This window comes from Pipra filicauda, unplaced genomic scaffold, assembly GCF_003945595.2.
Source record: "Pipra filicauda isolate LSUMZ 115617 unplaced genomic scaffold, ASM394559v2 scaffold387_size670060_pilon, whole genome shotgun sequence".
NCBI lineage: Eukaryota > Metazoa > Chordata > Aves > Passeriformes > Pipridae > Pipra > Pipra filicauda.
In genome coordinates, this window is record NW_024104517.1 from 215185 (window position 1) to 239970 (window position 24786).

A 24786-nucleotide genomic window follows, 5' to 3' on the forward strand; every position below is an offset into this window, starting at 1 on the left:
GTTCCCTCTATGAGAGGGCTGCCAGTGTCACTGGATTTGGAGATGGGGATGACTTGGGTGCTTGTGTTACCTCAAAACACCCTTGTGCATATTGCAGTAGCTTGCCCCTGGGCTGTGGGGTTGGGAGCTCCAGTGCTTCCACCACAGCCTTGTGCTCATATTTTTTTAAACCTTTCTAAATTCAGCCATTAGTCACAAATGGCAAGAAAGCTCAATAACTAGGTAATTTCTCTCTTTAATGATCAGCTTATTGGTATAACATAAAATTCAATGATCTTTGCAATAGAGCTGTTACAGGGTCTGCTTCAGGAAAACTTTTGTACACAAGTTAATTTCAGTGAAAAGAAGTTTTCTGCTTGTTTTTTTCTGCAGCAGAAAAACCTGGCAATACCTGTTGTTTTTTTTTTAAGTTTGCTGGGACAGTTTTGTACTCCAGGATAATTTTGCAGTTTTAATGAATTTGAGAGGTGATTCTGCTGCTCTACTCCATGCTGGTGAGATCCCACCTGGAGTACTGTGTCCAACTGTGGGGTTGCCAGCACAGGAAGCACATTGACCTGTTGGATCGAGTCCAGAGGAGGCCACCAACATGTTTAGAGGGATGAAGCACCTCTCCTATGAGGAAAGGCTGAGAGAGTTGGGCTTGTTCAGCCTGGAAAACAGAAGGCTTTAGGGTGACATGATTGAGGGCTTCCAGTACCTGAAGGGAGCCTACAAGAAAGATGGAGAGGGACTATTTACAGGAGCATGTAGTGACAGGACAAAGGGGAACGGCTTCAAGCTAAAGAGAATAGGTTTAGATTAGGTATTAGGAAAAATTCTTTACTTTGAGGGTAGTGAGACACTTGAACAGATTGCCCAGAGAAATCATAAATGTCCCATCCCCGGAATTGCTCAACACCAGGCTGAATGGGGCTCTGAGCAACCTGGTCTAGTGGAAGGAGTCCCTGCCCATGGCAGGGGGTTTGGAGCGAGATGATCTTTAAAGTCCCTTCCAACCCAAACCATTCTATGATTCTAGTCTATGAAGTTGTTCCCATTTCATGAATGGCCCAATTATATCAGAATCAGGCCCAAAAATACTGACATATTTTTCACTCTTTCTTTACACATACATGAATGGGTATAAAGGATGACAAAAATGGAAAGGAAGAAAATAGCTCTTATTACAACAAGGAGTTAAGCTTCTGGAACTTGTGTATTAAAATGTCTTTAAGCAAATGTTATCATTTGCTTCCTTTCTCTATGTGGTGCCACTAAGAGGAATTCTTGGCTTTTAGATCACAGATAGGGAACGTTTAATTGGCAATAATGGGAGTGAAGGAGTTAGCACGAGAACCTCGCCTCTAGCTCCTTTAAATGTTAAATTTTAATTAATGCATTAATTACTTTTTAAGTTGACAGAAGCTAAATGAGGTGTCATCTCTGATATGGTTAACGTCACTTGGTATTTTCACATTGATCACATTCAGGCTTATGGTAGCCTCTAGGATCTTCACGTCCTATCATCAGCCCTTTTCCGAGGTGCGCGTATGGGAGAAGATGCATTGGGAACAAAAGTGGGAAGTGGCAAGACTTCACTTGAAAGGGATTCTGTAGCAGCTGTGCCCTGGCCTAGCTCTGTGCACAGAAGAAGTGTTACATCTTTCCTTTCCCCTCTGTGCTGCCTTTCTGATTCCTGCTACTCTTGAAATCTGGCCATATGAATCTCATCTCTGCCACCAATGCCTGCCTTCCCTGAAGGATCAACTGCTAATGTGGCTCAAAACATTATCAGCTGCAACCCAGACACCCTCAGGATCTACAGGGAATAGCAGGATCTCTTGCCTATCTGTGTAAATGGTGTGTGTGTGTCCCTGCCCACCACAGACTTAAATGTGTCTAACACAAGTCTGTTGGTTTTTTATGTTTGCAAACTCCCACTCATCTCAAACTGATGTGAGGTCTTTGCTTTCGGGTTCATTTTTCCCGTATTCCAAATTCCATCCTTCACAGGTGTGATGTGATCTTAAAGATGAGTTTGATTCCTACCTGGGGAACCTCATAATCGGCCTGAAGGTTTCCTGATGCCAATCCACTCAGCAGGACTATTTCATTTTCCTTTGGTGGTTGTACGTTCATCGAACTGATGAGTTTGGGGAGGTTTGGTGAGACGCTGATCAACTTCTGTAGTATGAAAGATAGATTTTACTCTCAGGTAATGAAATCTGAGTTGCACAGTTATATTCAGAAATATTAAAATGAAATACCACTTATATGTATCCCTTTAGAAAGCTTACTTGAAAGTAATACTTCAACTAGATTAAGAACAGAACTGGCAGCTTTAAAACGCACATTCTTTCTTTTGAGACACCAGACCAGACATTATAAACTTCTGCACAAGTGTCCAGCAGGACAATCTGCCATCTCTGACATTGTCATGTGATAAATGGCTTGACTGGATTTGTGAATCTAAATGCTTCCTATTACAAGTGAGTTCTTGAGAGACTGAAACACTGTCTCTCTCTGTTATAGTCTGAAACAGAAAAGATTTGGTGTGGTAATGAGACCAGGGCAAATCTTCCTGTTTTCCTCCAGGCTTCTGACTAGCAAGGAAGGAAAAGTTAGCTGGAAATTGCTGACTGAATTGACACAATGCTAAACATGGAACAACAGAAATATTGAAGGGACAGATGAAATATACCTTTCTTTGCTGTTCCACTGGGCGCCTTTGTGACCTTTCATTTGTAATGGCACAGTCACTTCCTACGTGTTACATATTTGCTAAAGGTAAAAGCAGTAACAGTCACAGCATCAGTGATGCTACGTAACACAGGAGATTTGTGCTGCCATACTGCTGGGAGCCAGTCCCCAGCCCGTGCAGGGGACATCTGTGCTCCTTTGTGTACAAAGTCCAGGACAAAAGGACAGTACCTGAGAGTGCAGTTCCCTCTGCCAGGGATCTCTGTGTGCTTGCTCTTAGAACACAAAATCAGGGCTGGCCCCTTACAGAGGGAGTAGAGTAAATACCACCTCCATTTTAGGCACTAACAGAGCCCATGTGTTAGTGCACAACACATGGCAAAGCCAGTCAGGGAATGCAGATCTTGGGCACCCAGCCATAGGCTTTGTTTCACTTCTTCCTTTTCATCTTCAAAATGTTAAGCTTGCAGTACTGCTATTTTTCCTTGGAATGAATTAGACATAATAAAACTTCCTGGTTTAGAAAAGCTAAATCAATATTAGAGAACAGTTCACTTTTCAGCAGACTGAATCACATGAGACTAAGTACTTTTATTTGACATAACTAAATTCAGTCCTTCAATTCAGTTTGACGTTTTACTGTTGCACAAAAAAGTTCTCATCCTTTTTTTTTTTTCCAAATTATAACCTTTCTGTTATCACACACATTTCCCTACATATCTCTATTTTTCTACTGCCTAAATTGCCACATTTTATCAGATTTTCTAGGTAGGAAATGATGGCATTTTATATACCTTCTACTTCAGTTCTTTACCTTTTGCTCAGAATTAAAAAAAAAAGTCTGAAAACATGATTATTTTACACTAAACCCCCCTCCATTTAACCCACTCCAAGGTTCTGTGGGTAATGCAAAATCCTAACAGTACCTCTTAGTAAATAAAGTAACTGTTAGAAAATGGTTAAATATTTCATATGAACAACAGTTAGGCTAACATCTTCAAAATTCTTCTAAGAAATGCTTTCACAACACCAATGTGTTTTATAAAATTCCACCCCACTCAGTGGTAATTTACACAAACTGCTTATTACACACAAAAAACATGATGAGGGAGTTTCCTCTTGGAGAAGAATGAAAAAGCACCTCGTGCTAGCAGGGAATTTTCATTACCTACATTGAAAACTGAAAAAGAAAAAGAGTATCGTTTTCCAGTCAGGGCGAATAAATGTGTTTGCACATAAATGCACCAGAAACTGCCCTTCTAGAATAGAGCCAAACATTGGGGTGTCTCTGTTACCAGTGCCCTCGTGCCAGGAGAGGAATGTCTGCTGTGGGCACGGTGGGTGCAGTGCTTTGGGGAGCTGACCAGGCTCTGCTGCCATGTCAGAGCTTCAGGGTGGTGAACACAGCCCTGCTCTGAGGCTGGTAGATAAAAAACACGCAGCTGCTTCCAGAGGGGTTTTGTGCTTGTAAAGGAGTCATCAAACCTCCAGGCATTGTAAGGGGTGGCTGCACAAAGCTAATTTCAGATGGCTTTTACAGATATCTAGTTCTAAGACTGAGAGAGAAACTTGGGGTATTTCCTCATGACCTGCTACAGCTTTTGTTCCTCAACAAACACTGTAAACAACAATAAAACCTCTGCTTAATAGGAAACAACTAGTGCTTCTAGGGATTCAGTAAAGTAAACCCTCTCAAGCTGTTCTGCACAGTTAACCTCCTGATTCAACAGAAAAATCATTTTGCTGCAAGACCCTGTATTTATTTTTGACGTCCGAATTTTCACAGATCCAGGATGCAGAAAACAGCATAGGAAAACTGGTCCTGCTAGCAAATGACTTGCAGGAGGCATCAAGGTCCCAGCACTGGTTGTTCTCCTATGAGCTAAAAGTGGTTTCAGCAAACTAACTGTAATGCTTTAACCAAGGAATTCCCTGGGTACTTTCAGGAGACCCTACCTTTGTTCACTCACTACATATTGCCCCCATATTGCTGTGTCTATCATAGGCACCAAGCCAGGATGATGGAAATGAACTGATAAAGGAAGATGTCAGCACAAAACTGACACTAGGCCATATCTTTAAAATGTGACTTCAACAGTTTTAAGGTTTCTTTTGGAACAGCATGTATCTTAAATAGCATATCATGATGTAATTTGTCTTAGTGTTTGTAAAACAACCGATCTTTTTTATTATTTTTTTAAAATCCCTTTTTTTTTCTACCTTCAGAACTTTCTGTTAAACAGATAAAAAATACCTTTAGTTCTGTCTTATTTAGACCCCTCCTAAAGACCACATAATCATACTATCTGGAGTTTGAGTAAGACTGCTGAGCTGAACAAGACCTAAATGAGTAAAAGATTTTTCAAAGGCTTTTAGGCAGTAGGACAGAGAGACACCAGAAACTCTTTTTATGCAGTATTATGACAATTTAAAAAATTGGATGTATGACATATCCATGTTCACTTCTCTGATAAAACCAAGGCTGAGCAAGAAATCTATTCATAAAACTGTTGTGATTTCACAGACTGCATCAATCCATTATCTATTTCTGGGATGGGAGTAAGAAAAGTTATATAACATGGTCCAGTGTTGAGACAGTTTCAGAATCCTCATGCATTGCTCTCTGTAAGCATTAAAAATCCAGGGCTGGCTTTGATTTGTTCATAGAATTTTGGTCTGTGTTTGTACTGGAGAGTTCTGGCACACCTGACTAGATCCACTGTGCGTGTTTTTAAGACCTAAACAGTTACCTGTTTCACTTGCTCATCGCTGCAATCATCTCTGTTGGCATCTAAATTCACAAAACAAACCTGTAATAAGAGAGAAAAAGAAACAGTAGCTTATGAAATTGTATTAGAGTGGCAGCAACCCTTTGAAAGTCAGTATATGTTCCTTTTCTAGCCTTGTTGCTGAATATATGAAGCCTTTTCCTAGTACAAGAAAGGCTGAAAGGTTAGCAAAGAGAACTTTCTTGATATCAAGAAAGGAGAAAAAAAGGAATAAGTCATGGTTATATCTGCTCTGACAATCAGCTTGCCTGATGAACGAGCGAATGTTGCCAATAAACTGTAATAGAGAGGATATTAGAAAAGGTAGAGGAAAAGTTAAAAATGCATTTGACCGTATATCAGATAAATTCTTCGTGTCTTTTTCAATGGCTTCTTCTTTTCAGGCACTTGTTGCTAAATGTTTCATAAGTACAGTTGTGAGTTGCTTTTTGAGTTTTTCTGCACACCACATAAATATTGGAGTATTTTTTCTAATTTTCCAGAATTTATAAGTTTAAAGAAGTTTAAAACCTTATGAAAATATTTTTTTTAACCTTTATTCGTAAGCCAATATGCAACCAGAAGTGTTCAGCAGTGCTAATCAGGTACTACCACAGGTTGCAGAACTGCCTAGTAAGTACATGATTTACCAGAAAGTACTACTTTTAATGACAAATTTTTCTGCCCCTTCTTTGATCGTTATGAGTTTCAGAGACCATTAAATGTTCTGAAGACTTTTACTATATGCTGCCTGGAGGGCTGTTATCTAATCAGAAAATCCCTCCTCCAGCTCTACTTCTGAATTAGAAGCAGGGACTCAAAAGTTAGGCTCTGAAGTTTGAGAGAGTTTGGTGTTGTCATCTTGATTTAAAGCAAAACCTAACAAAAATTCAAGGCTCAGCTAAAGCCAACACCCGATTCCAAAATTTAATTCCAGATTCAGAATTTAACTGAAAAGAGCTGAGCGATTTCTGTGTTTTGTTTCTTTCCCAGCAAAGACTCAATGCTTCTTATCCTAATTCTATGTAAATATCCCCTAGAAAATAAAAATGCTCTACATTATCCTTTTCACAAACATTCTTGTGTTAGGCATCCGAACTCCTGTTGTGTGCCTACTTTTACCCCAAGACAACCCTGATTTCAGTTTATATATGCACATACCATATGTATAGATTATGACCATCTGCAGTAACAGCCAGCACAGCAGATGGAAAGATCCAGCCAGTACTCCCATTGTACACCAAAAAAATCCCACTTAAAAAGAAAGCTTTTTGCCCTTTTAAACAGTTTAATGGCATCTTTATGTGAACTTACAAATGTATTTTCCAACCCTTTTATATTTTAGCAAAAATATTTCTATGCCTGATAATGACAACAATCAGGATATGCCACTGTCATCTGGTGAACTTTTAAGAAATAGCTATAAAAATGTCTAAGCTATAAAATATAAAAAATACCCTCTAGCAACATAATGTGGTAGTTATGTAATGTCTTAAACATGTTGCAGTTTAATTATACAGACAAAAATTTTTCTTACTTTCCACAGGGTTTTCACATGTAGGCATTTCACATATCAGCAATAGTTGTTAAAAATCATTAGAAAATTACACTCTTGACTCGTACATGGACTTGCCCAGTGACTACCAGGGCATGTGGTTATGAGTCTGCAGGTGCATGGAGGTGTGTTTGCTTAGGGACCATTAATTTGGGAACCAGGGTGGGAGTGCTGGAAGGTGTAGGACCAGTTTTGAGTCCTCTCAGGCATGTTCACCCCCATGCTAAAGGTAGGACTGTTCCTCAGGACCTTTGTTTTCCAAGCTCCCATGCCAGAGTGGTAAGGTCTAGTTCTGTACTGGATTTGGGGTGAAAGCTTTGGGGAAAAGCTGCACAGCAGCAGTCGGGTCTGTGGGGACATTCCGGCCAACACTTGATTCTCTGATAAGCCTTGTTTTGTCCTTTGCTACCTGCCTGTTGGTACAATGGTACCTGTCTCTGCTGTGCCATACACTGGCACTCCTGCCAGTGACACCGACCACCATCCTAAAGACACGGCCCTTCTGAGCAGCCAAAACAATCAGCTTTTGGTTCATGTGGCATAGATGGCATAGAACTCACTAATGCCCCAGTAGAAGAAATCTCAATATAAGCAGGAATATGTTGTATTTAAAGTCACATTCTCTTTCTTTCCTTTATTTCTTCATTTTCAGAACCCAACAAACTTCTGTCATAAAACTTACAGCAGTTCTGAATCCAGTTTCCAAACACACGTGTCAAATTCACATTGACTTTATTACGCCGCCAATGCAATCTTTTAGTGTTTTCTTGTTCTCTGGATTTTGCAGTTTTAATTATAGGCAATTTTTCAGCAAAAATAGTTTTCCAGTGGTGAAAGACACTGAAGAACTCATTTTTCTGTTTTGCTGTTTGCTTTGAGCAGGAGGCAGGACTAGATGGATACTGTAACCATAAATTAACTCTACAGTTCCCTCCTGGCATGCTCTACACTACTACTTTTGGTTCAGCTTTCCAAGTGTAGAAATCCCATTTGCTCAAGTGAAAAAAATACTGTTCTTGTGGTGAACATGTATCACTGCACTCAAAACTAGAGTCTCAATACTGGCACAAAGCAGTATGTTACATGTCCATTAACTATTTAATACACAGGCATACTGTAAATAGCAACTCTTGCGCTATGCAGTTTCTTGTACATGAATAGCACAAATTGGTCTGACCCTCAAGCCTCCTCTTCCTTCTTAAACTCTCCAAGCATTTCTATTATGACAGTACCAAGCAGGTTACCATCACTAACTTGCTGAGCTTTCATCTTGAAAAAGTCTTTACTTTCCAGGATCATATAAAAAGCAAACAGAGAAAATTTTGTTTTTTTTCTTTTCTTTTTCTTCCCTATTTTTGCATTATAATTTCTGTGACTGGTAAAAGGTGTATGGAGAAAATTCTCTAGGTCAATGATTTCAAGTCCTGAAATCTACTCAAGCTGGTGTAGAAACTATGCAGACACCTCCCTTCTTAAAAGAACTATATATTAAGAAATTTTTTTTATATTACAGCATATATATGGTATATATGCTGTACATATGGTATATTTTACTTGCTAAAAGCTAACAGTCTTCTCACTTAGGAAGAGTAAAGCAATTTCACTTTACAGAGTACCAACACTGCCAGACAGCTGAATGACAAGCAAAGAAATATATGATTGTCTATGTTTTCCTTATTGCTTTCACTTCAGCTTGTATTAACCAAGGTTGGTATTACTGGCATTTTAATATTCCTTAGATAAAAGAGTACACTGATGGTAAGAAAGAAACACTGTCTCAGAGACATAATGCTAACAGCAGTAATTTTTTTCAAAAGTGTGTATTTTTCTGAAGTCTCTATTCTAGGGTGAAGTCTTTCTGCTCTGTACTATTCCCCCCAGACAAGACTCCTGTCTTCTGTTTGTTTTAGGAAGTGCTGATGCTTCTCTCTGTTGTCTGTGTCAATGTCTGACAGCAGGGAAAGGCTTTTCCTTTGTCCTGTGAAATATCTTATGGCTTTTGGTGAAATTAAAGCAAGCCTTAGCTTGTGGGCTTTTTATCAAACTAGTATTTCTTTTAATTAAGAAGAAAATATGTTTGTTTTTCAATCCTCTTCTGTGCCAAAATACAAACTCAGCAGAGATGTCTGAAGGCTGGGCTCACCCTGCCCCAGCAGTAGCAGCTTTAGAGAACAGAAACAGCTTTGAGATGCTCAGTCCCTTTTCTCCTGTGAAGCCTGAGTTCCTCCTGCTTCCCCTTAGGGAAGAGACTGAAGTGAAAATCCACTCTGTTCCTCCCTCTCACTGGGATAGTATTTGTCCCTTGCACCTTACTGATATAGTTGCTCTGGTAAGTGAAATGAGAGCCACAGTCCTGTGTTGTGTGTTGGGAAGGGCTATGGTCAACATTTGCTTAAAGTGCTGCAAGAGGTGGGCTTTTTCCCCCCCCCATAAAATCAAATACATCTACATTATATACCACCCTCTCCCAAAAGTTTCAATATCTATTTTAGAAGAAAGGAATTTAAACTGAAGAGACAAGAGTAAAAAATTAGAACTATATACAGATGGCTTGTGCAACCTTAATTTTACCTCACATACCCACATTTATGCAACACAGAAATAGTGAACAGGAAGCCTGCAAAAAGGGGCAAAACTATGAAGAGTCATAGCCCTGTGTATCTGCCATTTTCTAACATTTGACTTTGTAACTTAAAGGATACTCTTAAATGTGTATATCCAGGTTACACAAATCACTTCATCCCTGTCACTGCACCACTGTATCCATCCAGATGATCCTCAGCTTTGCCCTAGTGTCACTAGCAGGTTGGGTTTGGTGCCATATACCTCTTCATAGGCTAAACTTATGTGTTTGGGTGTGCAGGGGAATTGTGTAGAACTCTCCCTGTTCTATGCTGTCCTGGTTGGCATGTCAGCATGCAAATGCTGTCTGGAAACTGAGTTTATAGAGTCTTTATGTCCAAGGTCTGTGCTGTTTTGCTTCTCCCATCCTCTCTTGTCACATCTCCAAGTCAACTTTAGACATGCCAGATGCCAATTCAGAGAGTCCAGGAGAGAGTTAAAGGGAAAAACTGGTTTGGGACTGCACTGTAATCTGCCCATAAAACTCATGTTTAATTTCCTACAAACAGAAGTGAAAAATGTAATTAGCTCCAGGAGAGACGTCAGGAGAAAGTAATTCTGAGCAGGCAGTTCCTGGGTGCCAGGTTAAAACAGTTTAAATGCCTAAGCCTGAGGACATGAGGAATACAACTGTGTGACATAAGAAGGTGAGGGACTGCTGAGCCCAGGACTGAAGGCAGTTTTATATACACAACCAGCCAAAGCGCTGAAAGGAATGCAGACCTCAAGGGCAGAGAACTGCAGCGACTGTGGCTCTACAGCAGGAAAGGCAAGTTCAAACTGTGCTGCTCCTCGCACTTCAAGCTTTCCCCGATGCACTCAGTAGTTATTTTGTTCCCTTTAAATGTTGCCATCTGTTGCTGACCAGAGTCAGTGGCAGGAGCAGAAAGGCAGCTCTATGTCAGGGCTGTGTCCTCTCTGTCCTGGTTTGGGTGATACAGGGATGAAGCTCTCCCAATATGACTTTTAAATTAGCATGCATCTGACTGTGCTTTGTTTTCATCTTGCCTTGCTCCTTGTGCCCACCGTGAGTGATATGCATCTTAGTCATGCAGTGATGTTCTGATTATTTAGCATTATCCTATGAAATACTAAAGGCTTGGCATTTTCCTTCCATGTTGTTTCCCCTCCACATTTTGGGCAGGTACTGTTTGTTCTCAGGGCATGTATTGTTTCTTATACACTACTCTAAACGCTTTATCCCTTTTTTAAACGTAGGACTATGAAGATACAGTTTGTGAAGAGGGTGATCGAATTTTACATCAACTGTAATTGCTATGACAGTTGTTTTAAGGACTTAATGGAATCTCTGACCTCAATAATTTCTGCTGTTAGCAATAACTCTGTGATAGGATGGCAGTTTTGGAATTCTGAGCCTATTTTCATCCTAATTTCATCTGTGCAAAAGTAGAAAAACAATACAGTTGCTCTAAAGTTTTATTAGACCTAAGTCTGAGTCTCCTGGCTTTAGAAATATAGTTTAGATGCCCATAATTTCCCCACAGCACAGTAACAGAATATAGCTGCTCCAAGGCATCTTTCACTGGAATGGTGACTATTTCATAGAACGCACAGTTGCATGACGGGCTCCCTTAGGAGCTGAAGTCAGCAAAAGCCCTGGGAAAAATACTTTTACTCTGTGTTTCTGAGCCAAAGCAAACTGTAATCCACAGAAAAAATATCAAAGGGGTGGCAATGTGCCAGATTTTGCCCAGAAATTTGCTGTGAGCTTTGTCTCTTTGAAAATGACCAGAAACGCTCACATATTTTTGACTTATATTAGAATAGCATAAAATGCCTTTTCCAGCAGATCCTAGCAATACAGCCAGGCTGTATGACAAGAGCTTTTGTTTTGATGGTTAACAAAATGCTGATCTTTAAAACTCTCCAACAGAACCTTGTATTTATTTTCACTTGACTTATTTATGCTAATGTGATGGCTAAATAAAAAGTCTTGACTTCTTGTAATATAGAGATATATGTGTGTGTATATATCCTGTCTGTAAGGACCCCTAATCATTGACCTCTCTGTTCTTTAAACTTGCAATTTCTTGAATCTTGTAATCCCAGTAGAGTTTCAAGTATCTTTTCTGGGGTTTTTTTTAGAAAGAAAAAAAAAAAGCTGTGAAATGATGATTTCTAAATAAATGTTCTAAAATGACACATAAGATTACCCATTAGGTAATAACAAAACAAACTACCTAATAATTTTGGAGATCCTAGGAATTTTATTAGCATCTAGGTTTGGTAGGACTAGTGTGAAAGGAGGCTGATAGCAAATTTTTTTGGAAGCTTGTGGCTTCGGTCATTTCACCACACTTACGAAAAGAAAACTTCCATGGCAGACACTTGAGGCCAGTATAGTTGCAACTTTCAGTATAATTTTTACAGTATAATTCTGATTCATGCGCTGAAAAGCAGGTTTTCACTGTGACTCAGGTTTTGGAGAGTAGAAGTCCCCCTACACTGCATCCTCAGAAATTTGGGGTCTTGGGCAAATCCACTGCATTTGATGGGAATCTTGTTAACAACGACTCTGTGACTGCCCCAATGAATATGCATAAGTTGGGTGTAAAACTTCCTTCACAGAAACGACTTTGCATCCATTAAGGCCAAAAGCAATAAAAAGCTTAATATTTCTACCCTTTGCTGGTCTCTCATTACCATTACAAAGTTCATTTTTTTCTCTGTCACCATTTTAATTTATAGACTGGTGTCAAAAGGAGTTCTTACTGAAGAATGAATAGAAACTATTATAGTTTGTGCAAGACTACAGAGTTAATGTACATTGCTGTAAAACCCTATGTGCCTGCATTAATCTTCTTAAATTATTTTTTCGATAGGCCTTATTACGCTTATTTATTTTCTTTCTTTCCGTACTCATTTAAATGCCAAGTAGAATCTCAGAGAACTAGATAATATAACTGTGACAGTTAACAAAGCTGAGAAATCTGATTTCAAGGCCAGTCCAAATAAAACAATGATAAATATAAACCAATATATATATATATAAACCAATATAAACCATCAAACATAATTGATACCATCATTTAGATTTCTTCAAGTTAATCTTGACTTTTTCCATTTCCTGTATTTGGAGATTATTGGTATGGAAAAATTATGGTTCCATCAGACCATTGCAGGAGATGATATTTTAAAGGAGGATTTGTTCCTGAGCAAAATAATAAGTGCATGTTATTTGAAATCAGTTTATGGGTTGCTCAGAAGCCAGTCCTGCACCTTATCCTTTTCCTGAACCCTTTGATCTCCTGCTCAGCAAGGCAGGCAGACCTGTTACCCAAATATCAGCATAGTCTAGAACAATATATCAGTGACGAGGCTGCTCCAGAAAGACAAAGATAAAACTTTATGAAATAGTACTTTCAAATTTTAGACACTTCTGGGGGAAACATTTCATAGAAATTCTTGAAACTTTCAGATGCCAAAATGCCATGAATTTTTAACTGTTGTGGTTAACTACAGGCCACACTGAGCTAAATAACTGCACCAAAGAACATGAAATATTTAATGGTTTGGAAAAACAAGCTATTTAACAATGAAACCAAGGTGAAAGATTTTACTCCCTGCAGCCCCAAATTCTGATTGCCTTGGCAGTCTCTGCCTAGGCTAGTCTTGGTAAGCCAAGAAATGTAACTGCCCATAGTCTACAAAGCCAAAGAGATGAATTCTTTAATCCTATAAGCAACTGAAGCGGGAAATTATTACCATGTTTGATTTACGGAGAGGAGAACATTGATGGTGCATTACTAAATGAATGCTCAGATTTCTGGGGCAGTTGAGTATTTGCTTATTGATTTTTTTAAACACACCTAGATAGTTTCACTTGGTACAGCATTGCTCTAAACTACTATAAAAATCAATTATTTTTCTCAAAGACATTTGTATGTCATGTAGAAGCAAAAAACAAGATTAAAGCGTTTTAAGTCCTTAAATCCATTCTGCTTATCTATGCACGTCAAACTGTTCTGTGGTGCTCTACAGGATTTTTCAGTACTTGAGAAAGATGAGGAAGTAAATGCTGCTAAGCCTAATTAAAAAAATGCAAATGATTTTGCTAGACAAAGATGTCAAGTGAAAATATTCCATAGCAGTGACTATGAGAGAATGATTGGATGCAAGTTCCAGCTGCTCCAGCTCTCTGTGGTGTCTGGATGAGCAGGTATTACCAAAGCATAAGTGTATCTATCAGCTGGATAGAAAGAGTAAATTGTGCATTATACAACTAGACCTGAGGTGTTAGATCAGAAGCTAAAACAGCAATATCTGGAACAGTGAACTTGGGGGGTTTTTTTGTTTGGTTGGTTGTTTTTTTTTTTTTAAACTGAGCTAGTTTCTTTCTTACTTGCCCCTACAATATCTTACCCTTCATTTCCTTTTTAAGTATGTTAGTGTGCATAATAGTTCAGATCATGTATCTCATTTTTGTACTGTTTTTCACATAGAAGGGCAGGTCTGCTGTGTCTTGCTGTCCCTTGGGCTTAAGTGCCTTTGTTCTGGACTACAGCAGCAGCAGAAGCCTCTCCTGATAAATCTCTAATCAAAGCCTTCCGTGAAAGGATTTCAGGACTGGATCCAATGGATCAGAAACTGTTGTCTCTAGGTTGAAAACAGGCCCCTTTTCTCCTCTGGTTAGTGACATCCTTCTGTAGTAAAAGCACATAATTCTGTAAGTTCTCTCTGCTTTTGAGAGATTGGGGTGAGAATTAAGGAAGGAAAACAGGTCTGATGACAGGTTTTGACTGAGATCAGTCGTATGATAAATGTACATCAATATAGACATTAAGAATGAAAATCAAGATTGTAAAATCTAACTGATCTGGATAATTTCCTCAACTCTTCCTTTCCCTCCCCAAGCCCATCCTGGCCCCAGTGCTTCTTTCTTCCTGGGTCATAAAATTAATTTTTTAAACCAAGACCATTGTGTTTTCCCCCCTTGAAAAGGAATGTTTCATCTTTCCCTTCACAGTATTTGCATTCAATACACAAAAGATCCAGCTACAGCTAACCACTGGTACAAGCAACAGAAATTACAGTTTTGTAATGGACACAGTTTGGTGACAGTGTTTTTACCTCCATGCACTTTATTGTCCATATGTACTAGTCACCCTCTAGAAATCTCTTGATTAACTTTAGGTACAAATAAATAAATCCACTTATTCTGTGACTGAACCAGTTCGTTCTTCAGAGATTTTTTTTCTCACATAAAACAAACTCTTAGAACAAACTAGTTAGTGGTTTCCACTGCAGTTCGGAAGATTTAGAACTGAGTTCACAATACATGGCATAGCCTCTAAATTCAGCAACTCATAGTCTCTAAACACAGCCTTAAATCTACTAATCTAAATTAGTTCAGCTACACAAAAGCCAATGAAGATAAGAGAGAAACTGGTAGGAAAACAACAACATGGAAGCACAAAACCAGAAATGGCAGTGCCAGGCTTGTCAGAGCTGTGGATTATCCCAGAGCAGCAGGGATGTCCTCTGCTCTTTGCATCCCCTTTTAACAGCAGGCTTCAAATAAAAGGCTAATTGCTCAGCTTCACCATCTCAGTTGTTCACTGAGGGCTTTTTTCATGCTGTGGGTCTCCTTTCATCATTTCTGACTAAAGTCCTATAATAAAGATAACATATGGTTGCCAATGATGGCTTCAGTAATTTTAAATGAAACCTTTTGGGACTCACCTCTGTTCCTGCTGAAGGAGACTTGCATAGCATCTGGCTGCTCATGCATGCTCTACAAATTGCAGGGCAGCTCTGCCCCAGCTGTTAGACAGGTTATAAATAGGTAGAGCTCTGAAGCAGCAAGATTACTTAAAAATGGAGAAACAGTACATGTTCTTCCTTCTGCTTATGAATTGTTCTGGAAAAAGCTGGTTTTCTGATTGGCCATGTGAATGCTGGGATTAGAAAAGCCTGCTTACCTATGTATTAACATCCTAAGGTTAACTTTTCGGCATGTTGAGGTGTAAGCTCTGGCTGCCACTTTCCCCTCAGTAGACTGTTTATGAAAGTATGGCTCTGTTTGCTTTCTCTGTTTTATAGGGAAGGTTTCAGTTCACACACTCCTGGTACACTTAAAATTTCCCAGTTTCATCTATGTTCATAAAACCTATAAGAATTCTATCTCTTGAACCTCTGGCCTATTGTCAAATTAGGTAGATATCATCCAGCAAGGTTGAATGTAATACAGATTGTCACATGGAGACCTTCACCATGGGTACTCACAAGCTATGTCTTGACTGGAAATGAAAATCTAATCTCTAGTACACAAAATGGGAGCTTTCTGCAGCATGTCAAGCACATCAGATACCAGATCCTGCAAACTGCAGAGGAGTCACAAGAACACTGGTGGGGCAGAAGCACCAGCTCCTCCTTCTCCCACTGTCAGCACTGGTGGCAATGCAGTCTCTCTGCTAATCAAAGCTACCCACCTTCCAGCCTTCTTTGTTCTTCTCACCTGCCTCCCACAGACCATCAGGCTTAAAATTTGGCTTGAAAAAGCTGAAGCCCAACACTCAACTTCTGCTGATGGAGCCTGTTGCTTCAGGAGGTTGTTTGACGTGGCTCTGCTGAGGCAATGGACCCCTCTGTCTTTCTATTTAAGCCTCTCAGAGCCATCGAGGGAGGCTCTGTTGCCAAATGTGTCCCTGAAAGAAGGGTGCCTGTAGGTCCATCTGCTTTTGCATAAATAGGGGATTACTTTGGTTTTGTCCTCTTGTTCTCTCTGCCTATTTTTAGAGGACTGCTTTGTGTTGGCATCCATTAAAAAAAAGTGTCCTTTACGATACCACCATTTCAGATCCCACAAATTTTTGAAAATGAAATCATGAATCACCATGCCTACTGTGCTTGCAGAATGTGTTGTTCAGTAACATTAAAAAGATTCTTCAAGTCAGTTAAATTGACATCTTAAATACATGCTCTCAAAACCCTAAATGCCACTGCATAATTAGAAAGAAAGCCTTAAATGAACTTTGAAATTTCCTTTTCCCCCACTTCTCAATTTGCACTCTCCTCAACTTGAATTTCCTTTTTCAGTTGATCCTGGAATTATTTCTGTTGGTAAACAGGCAACCAGAAACTCTAATTATGCATCTTTACTGAAACTGCAATCCTAGGTATTCTCTTGATTCTTAAAAAAAAAATTGAGCTAATTTAAACCTAATTCAGCTGGTTTGTCAAACCATTTTTATTCACACAAACCCACAGCTGATTTGGGACAATGTTTTGCCTAACTACATGCGGTTTTTGACAGATTTAGGTCTTGCCCCAGTTGAGGTCTGATTTACTGAGTTCCAGAATCCTGTATGAAATAGTAAAGATAAGTAATTTCCTCTCACAGAGGTCTTTAAGCACTTTGAGGAAACAAAATAAATAAATAAGTAAGGGGGCAGGGTGCATATTGTATGGACAGCTGAAGTGGATATTTCAGTTCAAAGGGCACGTGAACATACCCTTTGTCTGTACAAGGTCCCGCGTTCTGGAGAAGAAAACACCTATGGCAAAACACTCAACTGCAGTTAGGTACCAATGACAGAGGAAGCTACAAGCCCGTGCTAAGGGCAAAAGCTAAGCAGAAGAACTTCCAACCCCCATATGTTGAAGTTCTCACTGTCATGGGACTCCTCTGTTTATCTGTGTAACAAACAAGTGCTCATTTTAGTTACTGGGAGCTCTGGTGCTGCAGCAGCAGCAGCCTGATTTGGAACAGAGGCAATTAGACAACTGCCTGGGGCAGACGGTTTCTGCACTCACTCAGGCCCACTCACAAATTTCTCAGCTATTTAAAGATATAACTGTGCAGTCACACACACACACTGATGAAGAGGAAACAAGGATTATCTGAAGCAGGAGTGTGTGCACGTGGCTTTCTTGTGCATAGTTTCATAATGCCTAATGTGTCATCTTCATTCAGCTTCATTCTGGTTTTATAGTGTGCTGCTTTAAAATGCCTTCATGCAGGGCAGTGAGGCTTGTGGCATCTTCATTATAAAGCATGCAAAGGAGAAGACACATTCCTATGGTTTCTGGGAGAGAAAGATCCCAGCTGTTCACTAACTGCTAGCTGAAATTTGTGGGTTTCAGGCAGTATTCTTTAGAGTGTTCTACCACCTTCCTTTTTTTTTTTTTTTAATCATTACTCTTATTTTGGCTCCTATTGCTCCACCTCTGAGAAGTTTTGGGAAGCGGGCAGGACTTTCTTTCTTGCCTTGCTATTGGATTAGGGTGCTGTCTTGGGATGGAAGAAAGTAACCAAGTAATTTCCCAGTGTTTCCCTTCCCTGAGCACAGGGATAAATGCCTACTAAGAAGGATGCGTTATAAGGATTGACATTTCCTTTTTGTGGAGATCTGCAATATTATAAGAAATAAGGAAACTCAAAATTATAAATTGTTGCTTTTCTGTTGCAGATATTTGTTTTTAGATTACAATTTCCTTTCCCCTACTGACTAAATTTTGGTGAATTATTTTCACTGCCATTGGCTGTCATACTTCTTTTTGGAGTAATTTGAAGTTATAACTAATATGCACAGTGCAAATTTTTAGTAGATAGGAGACCGGGAATGTATAAGAAATGTAGCTCTCTCCTCCACGCACAGTAGAATTCAACCTTTTATATTCAAAGGGTTAAATTCTTGAGTTGGAATACATCTTATATGAGGTGTTTAAAATAGCCTGACAGTGACTCAGAATAAAAAAAAAAAAGCTTTGGGAAGACAGAGCTAATTATCCATTAGCATTTGGATGCAATGCTTGTCTCACATTAATTTCCATGCTTGCCAAAATGATTCTGGCAGAGGAACCAGCTGTGAAATGTAGAAATTAAAATATTAGTTTGGAAGTACTAGATATGCCCTGTAGCTGCTTGCAAAAGGATTTACATGAATAGAAGTGTGAGGCAGCAGCATTACACAGGTGGGAGAATTTCTGTACCCCCTTTCCTCCTTCTCCCCCTGCTTCATTTGTTAGGCATGATGTCATATGCTATGGAATATCCCTTGGGTCAGCTGGGGTCTGCTGTCCCAGCTGTGTCACACCCTCCCAGCTTGCTGTGCACCCCCAGAGAACTCACTGGTGGGGGCAGTACAAGAATGGAAAAGGCCTTGATGCTGTGCAAGCACCGCTCAGTAATAACAAAAGCACCTATGTAGTATCAACCTTGTGTTCAGCACAAATCCAAAACAGAACCCATACCAGCCACTGTGAAGAAAATTACCTCTAGCCCAGCACACAGAGTGATAACCTGAGGGTATGAAGCAGCTCAGACACTTCTGCACAATAATCTAAATAACTCAGAAGGCTTCATGACAGGTATCCCTCAGCTGTACAGATCACCAAAGTGAGATCAGGCTACTTCAAACCATCAAAAAATGCATTCTTGTCAAAGTAGGACCATGACACTCTACTGACAGTTTCTTTGCCCAAAAGGATGCAAGGCAGGTTGGGGAAACATCAACTTGAAATCAAGTCATCCCAAGCCTTCCTTCTGTTGTGCAGTCCTTTACATGATTAGAGAGTGATAATTTCTGTCTCTGGCTGTAAGTGGACAAAGTATTTTTCCTGTTTTGCCTTGTATTTTCATTGGGACAGCCACAAACCACATTATTCCTTTCAGAGTCTATGTAAAAATCTCTCCCATGAGCTGCACAACTGCTGTCTAACATGAGATGAGGTTTCCAACTGCTCTTCCCGCAGGCACTAATGGAGCGTTTCCAAAAGCAGACAACTCAGTATATCTTCTGTGAGTCACTCAAGCTCACGTAAATAAGGTCCTGACGTGACTTTCCTGTGTCTCCCCAGACCAGCCACAATTCTTTTTTAGGTACACCTTATATGTTGTCAGAAGGATGTGTTATACTGCTCTCCCTTCAACATTTTTAGCAGTAATCTGTCTCAAATTTAGTCCAAATTACTCTTCAGCAGGTGTTTATCTCAAATGACTTGGTGGATTTGTGGGTCTTGATATTTTAGAGACTATCCCTACTTTAATGTCTGGGCTGCATTAATGAATCTTCCCGAGTTATCTCTTCATAATCCATTGCTTCAAAACCAGCTGTGAATATTTTCTTCCCATTAAAGCTTATTCCTTTGGGTTTGGTGTAATTAATTGCCACTTATGACTTAGAGAAAATATTTCAATAAATATTTATGCCACATGCACCACCTACTTTCTCCAGTGCCCTGGACACTTAATATTTAACAAATTCCTATAAGCCTCATGCTGCAATTCATTTTAGAGGGAGCCTGTGGTTATAACAGCAGCAAGCAGCCACAGATGTCCACTCTGGAGGTAGCACAAGAATCCCATTTATTGATAAAGCAGGCCATGGAGGCACTGAGAATATGCCAGAGTGAAATGCTGAAGAGGATACAGCTGCAATGCCACGGTTGATCCTCCCACTGTTTATTTATAGCTTTTTTAGAGTAAGGCTAAGCATCCACTTCTCTTAAACACAGATAGAAAACCACTGCAGTATGAGACTGTCACAGAGGGACAGGAAAGAAGATGGCAGATCTAGACAGAAGATAAAAGAGTGTCCAAGTCTGAAGTGACAGGAAAGATAAAAAAATCTTTTGTCAGTCTTTCCTACTCTGAAATTCATGAGGCAGGTTTTGGCTGCTGTATGATATACATGTGTGGTACTGAAAATACAACCCTTTAAGGGCATATTTAAATTCTGTCTTAACATTAGCTCATATGTGAAGATATATTTTTCAGAGCCAAGTATGTACAAAAGCAAAAAGTGAAACATATTTTACAGATTATACAAGTAATGCTTTCAGTGGTCTTTTAAACTTTGTGCTCAGTCTGCCTGCACTGGCTCCATAATGTAGAGAGCAACTGGTGAAGAGGAGGGTTTTTTATTTCTCTGTGCAAGCAAGAGAGGGGCTCTCTGGAAGGTACAATTCCTTACCACAGCAGCATGAACACCCACACATGCCTGAGAAAGGACTACAACTCAGTGCCACAATTTAGCCTGCAGCTGTTGATTCCTGCACCTTGTCAGGATGTAATTAAGGTATCGTCAAGCTGAATAGGAAGATGGGACTTAAAACTAAAAATATCTCTAGTAATTATGGTTTAGATCTGGAAAGCAGCGGATGCATTTTGATTTCTGAAAGAGACAATGCTGTTCCTGAAGGTGGTTGAGTAATTATGGAGTGAAAGGTAAAATAAACATCCTTGTAATTCTCTGTCTTTATGACATGGTGCTGAGGGTGTTTGTGCAGTCTCATGAAGGGGGGAAGATGTCTTAGTATTTAGGTCTGTCAATTTTATTCAAGAAAATAGGGCTTTGCTACATTTACTAGGAAATGTAAAACTTCATTCAAGCCCAATAAAACAAATCAACTCTTTCAGTTATGTATGGTCACTATTGAGGAAGACACATATGGTTTTGTTTTAAAAAAAGCCAACAAAAAGACCTTTGGGATTCAAGATTTCACTTTCATACTTGGCTGTATAAAGAGGCTTGTTGACTACAGCCAATCCTGGGAAGAAACACCCTTTCTGAACTCCTGTAAGAGTAGATCTTCACGCTTCAGTGAGGGCATACTCTTATTCTTTGGACACTCTGGAGAACATACTGGATACAGGGGCCCTGACTGAGGGATAGAAAAAATTCTGGTGCTTAGATTTCAACATCCTGACCCAGTGTCCGCACTGTTAGCAAGTTATTTGGAAGTTATTCTAGTATCAAAGACTCATGTAAAATATGAATCTCTATATTTGTACCTAAATATCTAAAGATACGTAGTGTCAAATCTTTAAAAAGACTTGGGTGAAAAAATGAATGAAAACCACTTGTAATCTACTTTAATTCAAGCGAAAGCTGCTCTCCTTTTTTCCCTCAAAATATATCTTGCCAAGGATTTTTCCTTTCTGCATATGTTATCATTCAGTTTGAATTAATTTGTGGGAACCGTTTCCTGGATGTTTTTGTTCCGTCCCTTGAGTGAGCACTGGCATTTATCTGACAATATGGTGAGATGATTCAAGGAAGAACTGGCCAGAAAAAACCAATTTCTTAATTTCATGGTTACTTCTCTCTCTGAACTGACTTATTGTGTGTTTGTACAAATGCCAGGGCAGTAAAAGAGATGAAGTAGGGCTGAAGGAGGAGGTGACGCCACAGAAACCCTCATTTGGCCAGCTCAAATTAGTGCATAATGGCATCTTTAACCTCCTCCTGAACCTGTTTACAAGCTGATGGCTAAACTGCAATGAAAGTGATAATGCTTTAGTACCTGCTTAGGACAGCAAAGCCATGCAGTAGCAAAGTAAGTAGCCAGTTCTGAAAATCCAGCTGCTATGATGGCAAAATGACATTATTCGCTATGTCAGTAAACAGAGGGATCATACACAACATGATCCATAATCACATCACCCGTTTGCTTTGTTAACAGTCAGGTTTATTTCTCACCAAGGCAACAGTCTTGTCTCTTCACTGATACAAGCATTAGCATTGCTTCCCTTCCTTGAGAAGCTAGGGTTTGTTCTCCTGCACTCAACTGACCAGATTACAACCCTAAACTGTAACTCTTCCTCCTCCTGTGCTGCAGATGGATTAAGGTTTTTCCATGTGGCATAGGCCCACTCAGTGGATGTCACCATCTCCACTGTCCCCACTTTCCCAGTCATGTTGTCCTCCACTCTCCTTTGTGCTGCCACCAAGACTTACCAGACCACTTCAAGAAAAAGTGCAAATGGCCTGGGATCACAAAAAAGCAGCCAACAAGTAGATGAGAGGGTGTTTTACCACGACTGAATCTGACTGAAGTTTGGGCTGCTGTCCTTCTTTTCCTCTGTTCTGGCCATGTGTTCCTGCTGCTCCCTTGGGCTGGATCTGACCAATATACAACTGCATGTCTGTGCATACAGCCTACATTGCATGCACTCATGTAGGGAGCATTCTGATGTGAGCATCTATGTAGTTACAGAGTAGGAGCACTTGCAAACAGAAAAGTTGCTCGACTATTTCAAGAATGTTTCAAAACATTTAACACTTCATTGAAACTGTTCTTTCATCCGTCTGCCCACAAAGCCAGATTTTTTTCAGCTTTAAGGAGATGTAAAATAATTTTAAAACGAGCTTTAGAGCCTTTGTCACATCCTGATTCTTTAAAAAGTGTTATCTTGTTATGCTAAGAAATAAGCACTGGTTTTTATTGCTTTGTTTTACTTGAAAGGCAGATATTTTCTGCCTGCCTTATCTGTCGCTGCCGTTTACTGGTGTGAAGTGTTTCTGCTTCTCCAGGATACTTGACAGGAAGTTTGCAGCATTTCTGCCAGTCTGGAAATCCATTGCCCCTCACACAAAGGCACACTGCTGGGGAAGGGAAGGCTCTGCTTTCCTAGATCAGTGGTTCTCAAGTGCAATTCCTCATTAGGCTGTGGAGTGGGAATGCCTGTCTCCTGGCCTGCGTGCTGGGACAAGATGGTCATGCAAAGAGTGATAAGGGATGATGTCACATTTTGTGGGGAGATCATTTGAGTTTGGGTCCATTTTGAGAGAAATTTTTTTTTTTTTCAATGTGAATATAATTTCTAATGGCTTTTCTATCTGTTGCTGGTCCAGAGCATGAAAGTCCAGAGAATTTCTGGAAAATTCACTGCTATACTTTAAGCATCTTGAGGCAAATGAATGCCAAATGTCTTGCAGGACTAAACCACCATCTTTCTGTTTGGTTTTGTATCCTACTTTTTTCTAAATAACTATTTTCATTAAGAATTCCTAAAAGACAGTTAAGATACATCTTTAGCAGTGTGGCAATACCACCATAATCATGGTAATACTGCAATGGTATTGAAAAGAAAAATGTTAAATCTTAGGAACCGCTAAGATGAAGTCATAAATGACATTTCTGTGTGCAAGATTAAGACTTTGCACTGTAGGAGAGTCCAATGTTAGAGCAAACTATAAATCATCTAAGCAAGGAAGGTTTCTTAACTTGTACTAACATAAGCCAACCGCAAATTTTCAGCACTGGTAACTAAATAATCTAGATCTTTGGAGGGAAAGTAGGGACAAAATATCTATCAGGTTTTTTCTTTTCAAATAAGGTCTGCTTAAAAGCATGTCCAAAGCAGGAAACGTTTGTTGTAAGTCCAAAGAAAGATAGCTGGCAATAGTGGAGTAAACAAAGGTATATATTTTTATGTGAAATCCCATTTATTTCATGAGGTCTCTCCATGGGGTAATGTCACAAACAGATATTTTAATTACATTTATAAATCACTACAGGGAGCTTATGTCTCATGAATCCACATATTTTATTCTATTTGGTGGATTTTGATTGAGTTCTCATTCAATAGAAACAAACAAAACAAGACTTCCATAATTAAACTACTTTTAAAATTTTTACTACCTAATTATATTAGCACAAAACAATGTATTCTCATCTACAGTGGTAAACTGGTGCTAAACAGTACCACTGTTAACTGAATTAAGTTTAATTAAATGTTTAGCAATTAATAAAATACCCTCTGAAGAGGAAAAACTGCTTCTAATATTGGCGTAGAAGAAATTCTTTGAGGTAGTTTAACCCGTTTGAGTAGACTGCATGGCAAAATCAGACAGGGTCACATGAAATAAGGAGGGTAGCAATGGCATAATCTTTCTATATAATGTATAATGTAGTCTTTCTGTAACAAGTTATCTTTTCTTGGTAGCTCTGTCATATCAAAGCTCAACAGGTCAAAAAGCAAGTCGTAATTAATTTTTATATTATTATTTGGAGTAATCATTTCCTCTAAGAAACTAAGACCAGATTTTAGGATATTAAATACTAAATAGTAAAATTAGGTGACTGTGGTCAATGTGTTCTGCCTTAAAAACAATCCCTTCTTACATCAAACAACAAGGATATCACTGGTTATTTGCCTGATGAACCTGTTTTGGTTAAGAATGTATTCAGGATACTGTTCAAGTGACAAGATTTGCTGCAATTGAACAATGTTTGTACTTCCCAATGCTTGTGACCCTTTTGCTTGAGAGAACAATGCAGAATGGTTAAAGAGGAAAGTGCTGTCTTTCTGGCTGTAGGAGTCTAGGAATTAGTACCAGTAGACATTACTCCTTAATATCCTCTTCCTCGTTTCACTCATTATCATCCCAAGTAGACACAGGAGCCTGT

General features: G+C 39.4%; 1 protein-coding gene across 5 annotated transcripts in view; it reads right to left on the minus strand.

Annotated features, from left to right (window-relative positions):
• The window catches only part of LOC113997701 (SPHK1 interactor, AKAP domain containing), a 67561-nt gene that overhangs the window by 16505 nt on the left and 26270 nt on the right, over window positions 1–24786 (minus strand). For all 5 annotated transcript variants that reach the window (XM_039384946.1, XM_027739787.2, XM_027739802.2 and 2 more), the window contains exons 4-5: window positions 5433–5492; window positions 2032–2166 (exon numbers count right to left, since the gene is read on the minus strand). In XM_039384946.1, the coding sequence (XP_039240880.1) occupies window positions 2032–2166; window positions 5433–5492 (195 nt within the window). The remainder of the gene's footprint in view (window positions 1–2031; window positions 2167–5432; window positions 5493–24786) is intronic.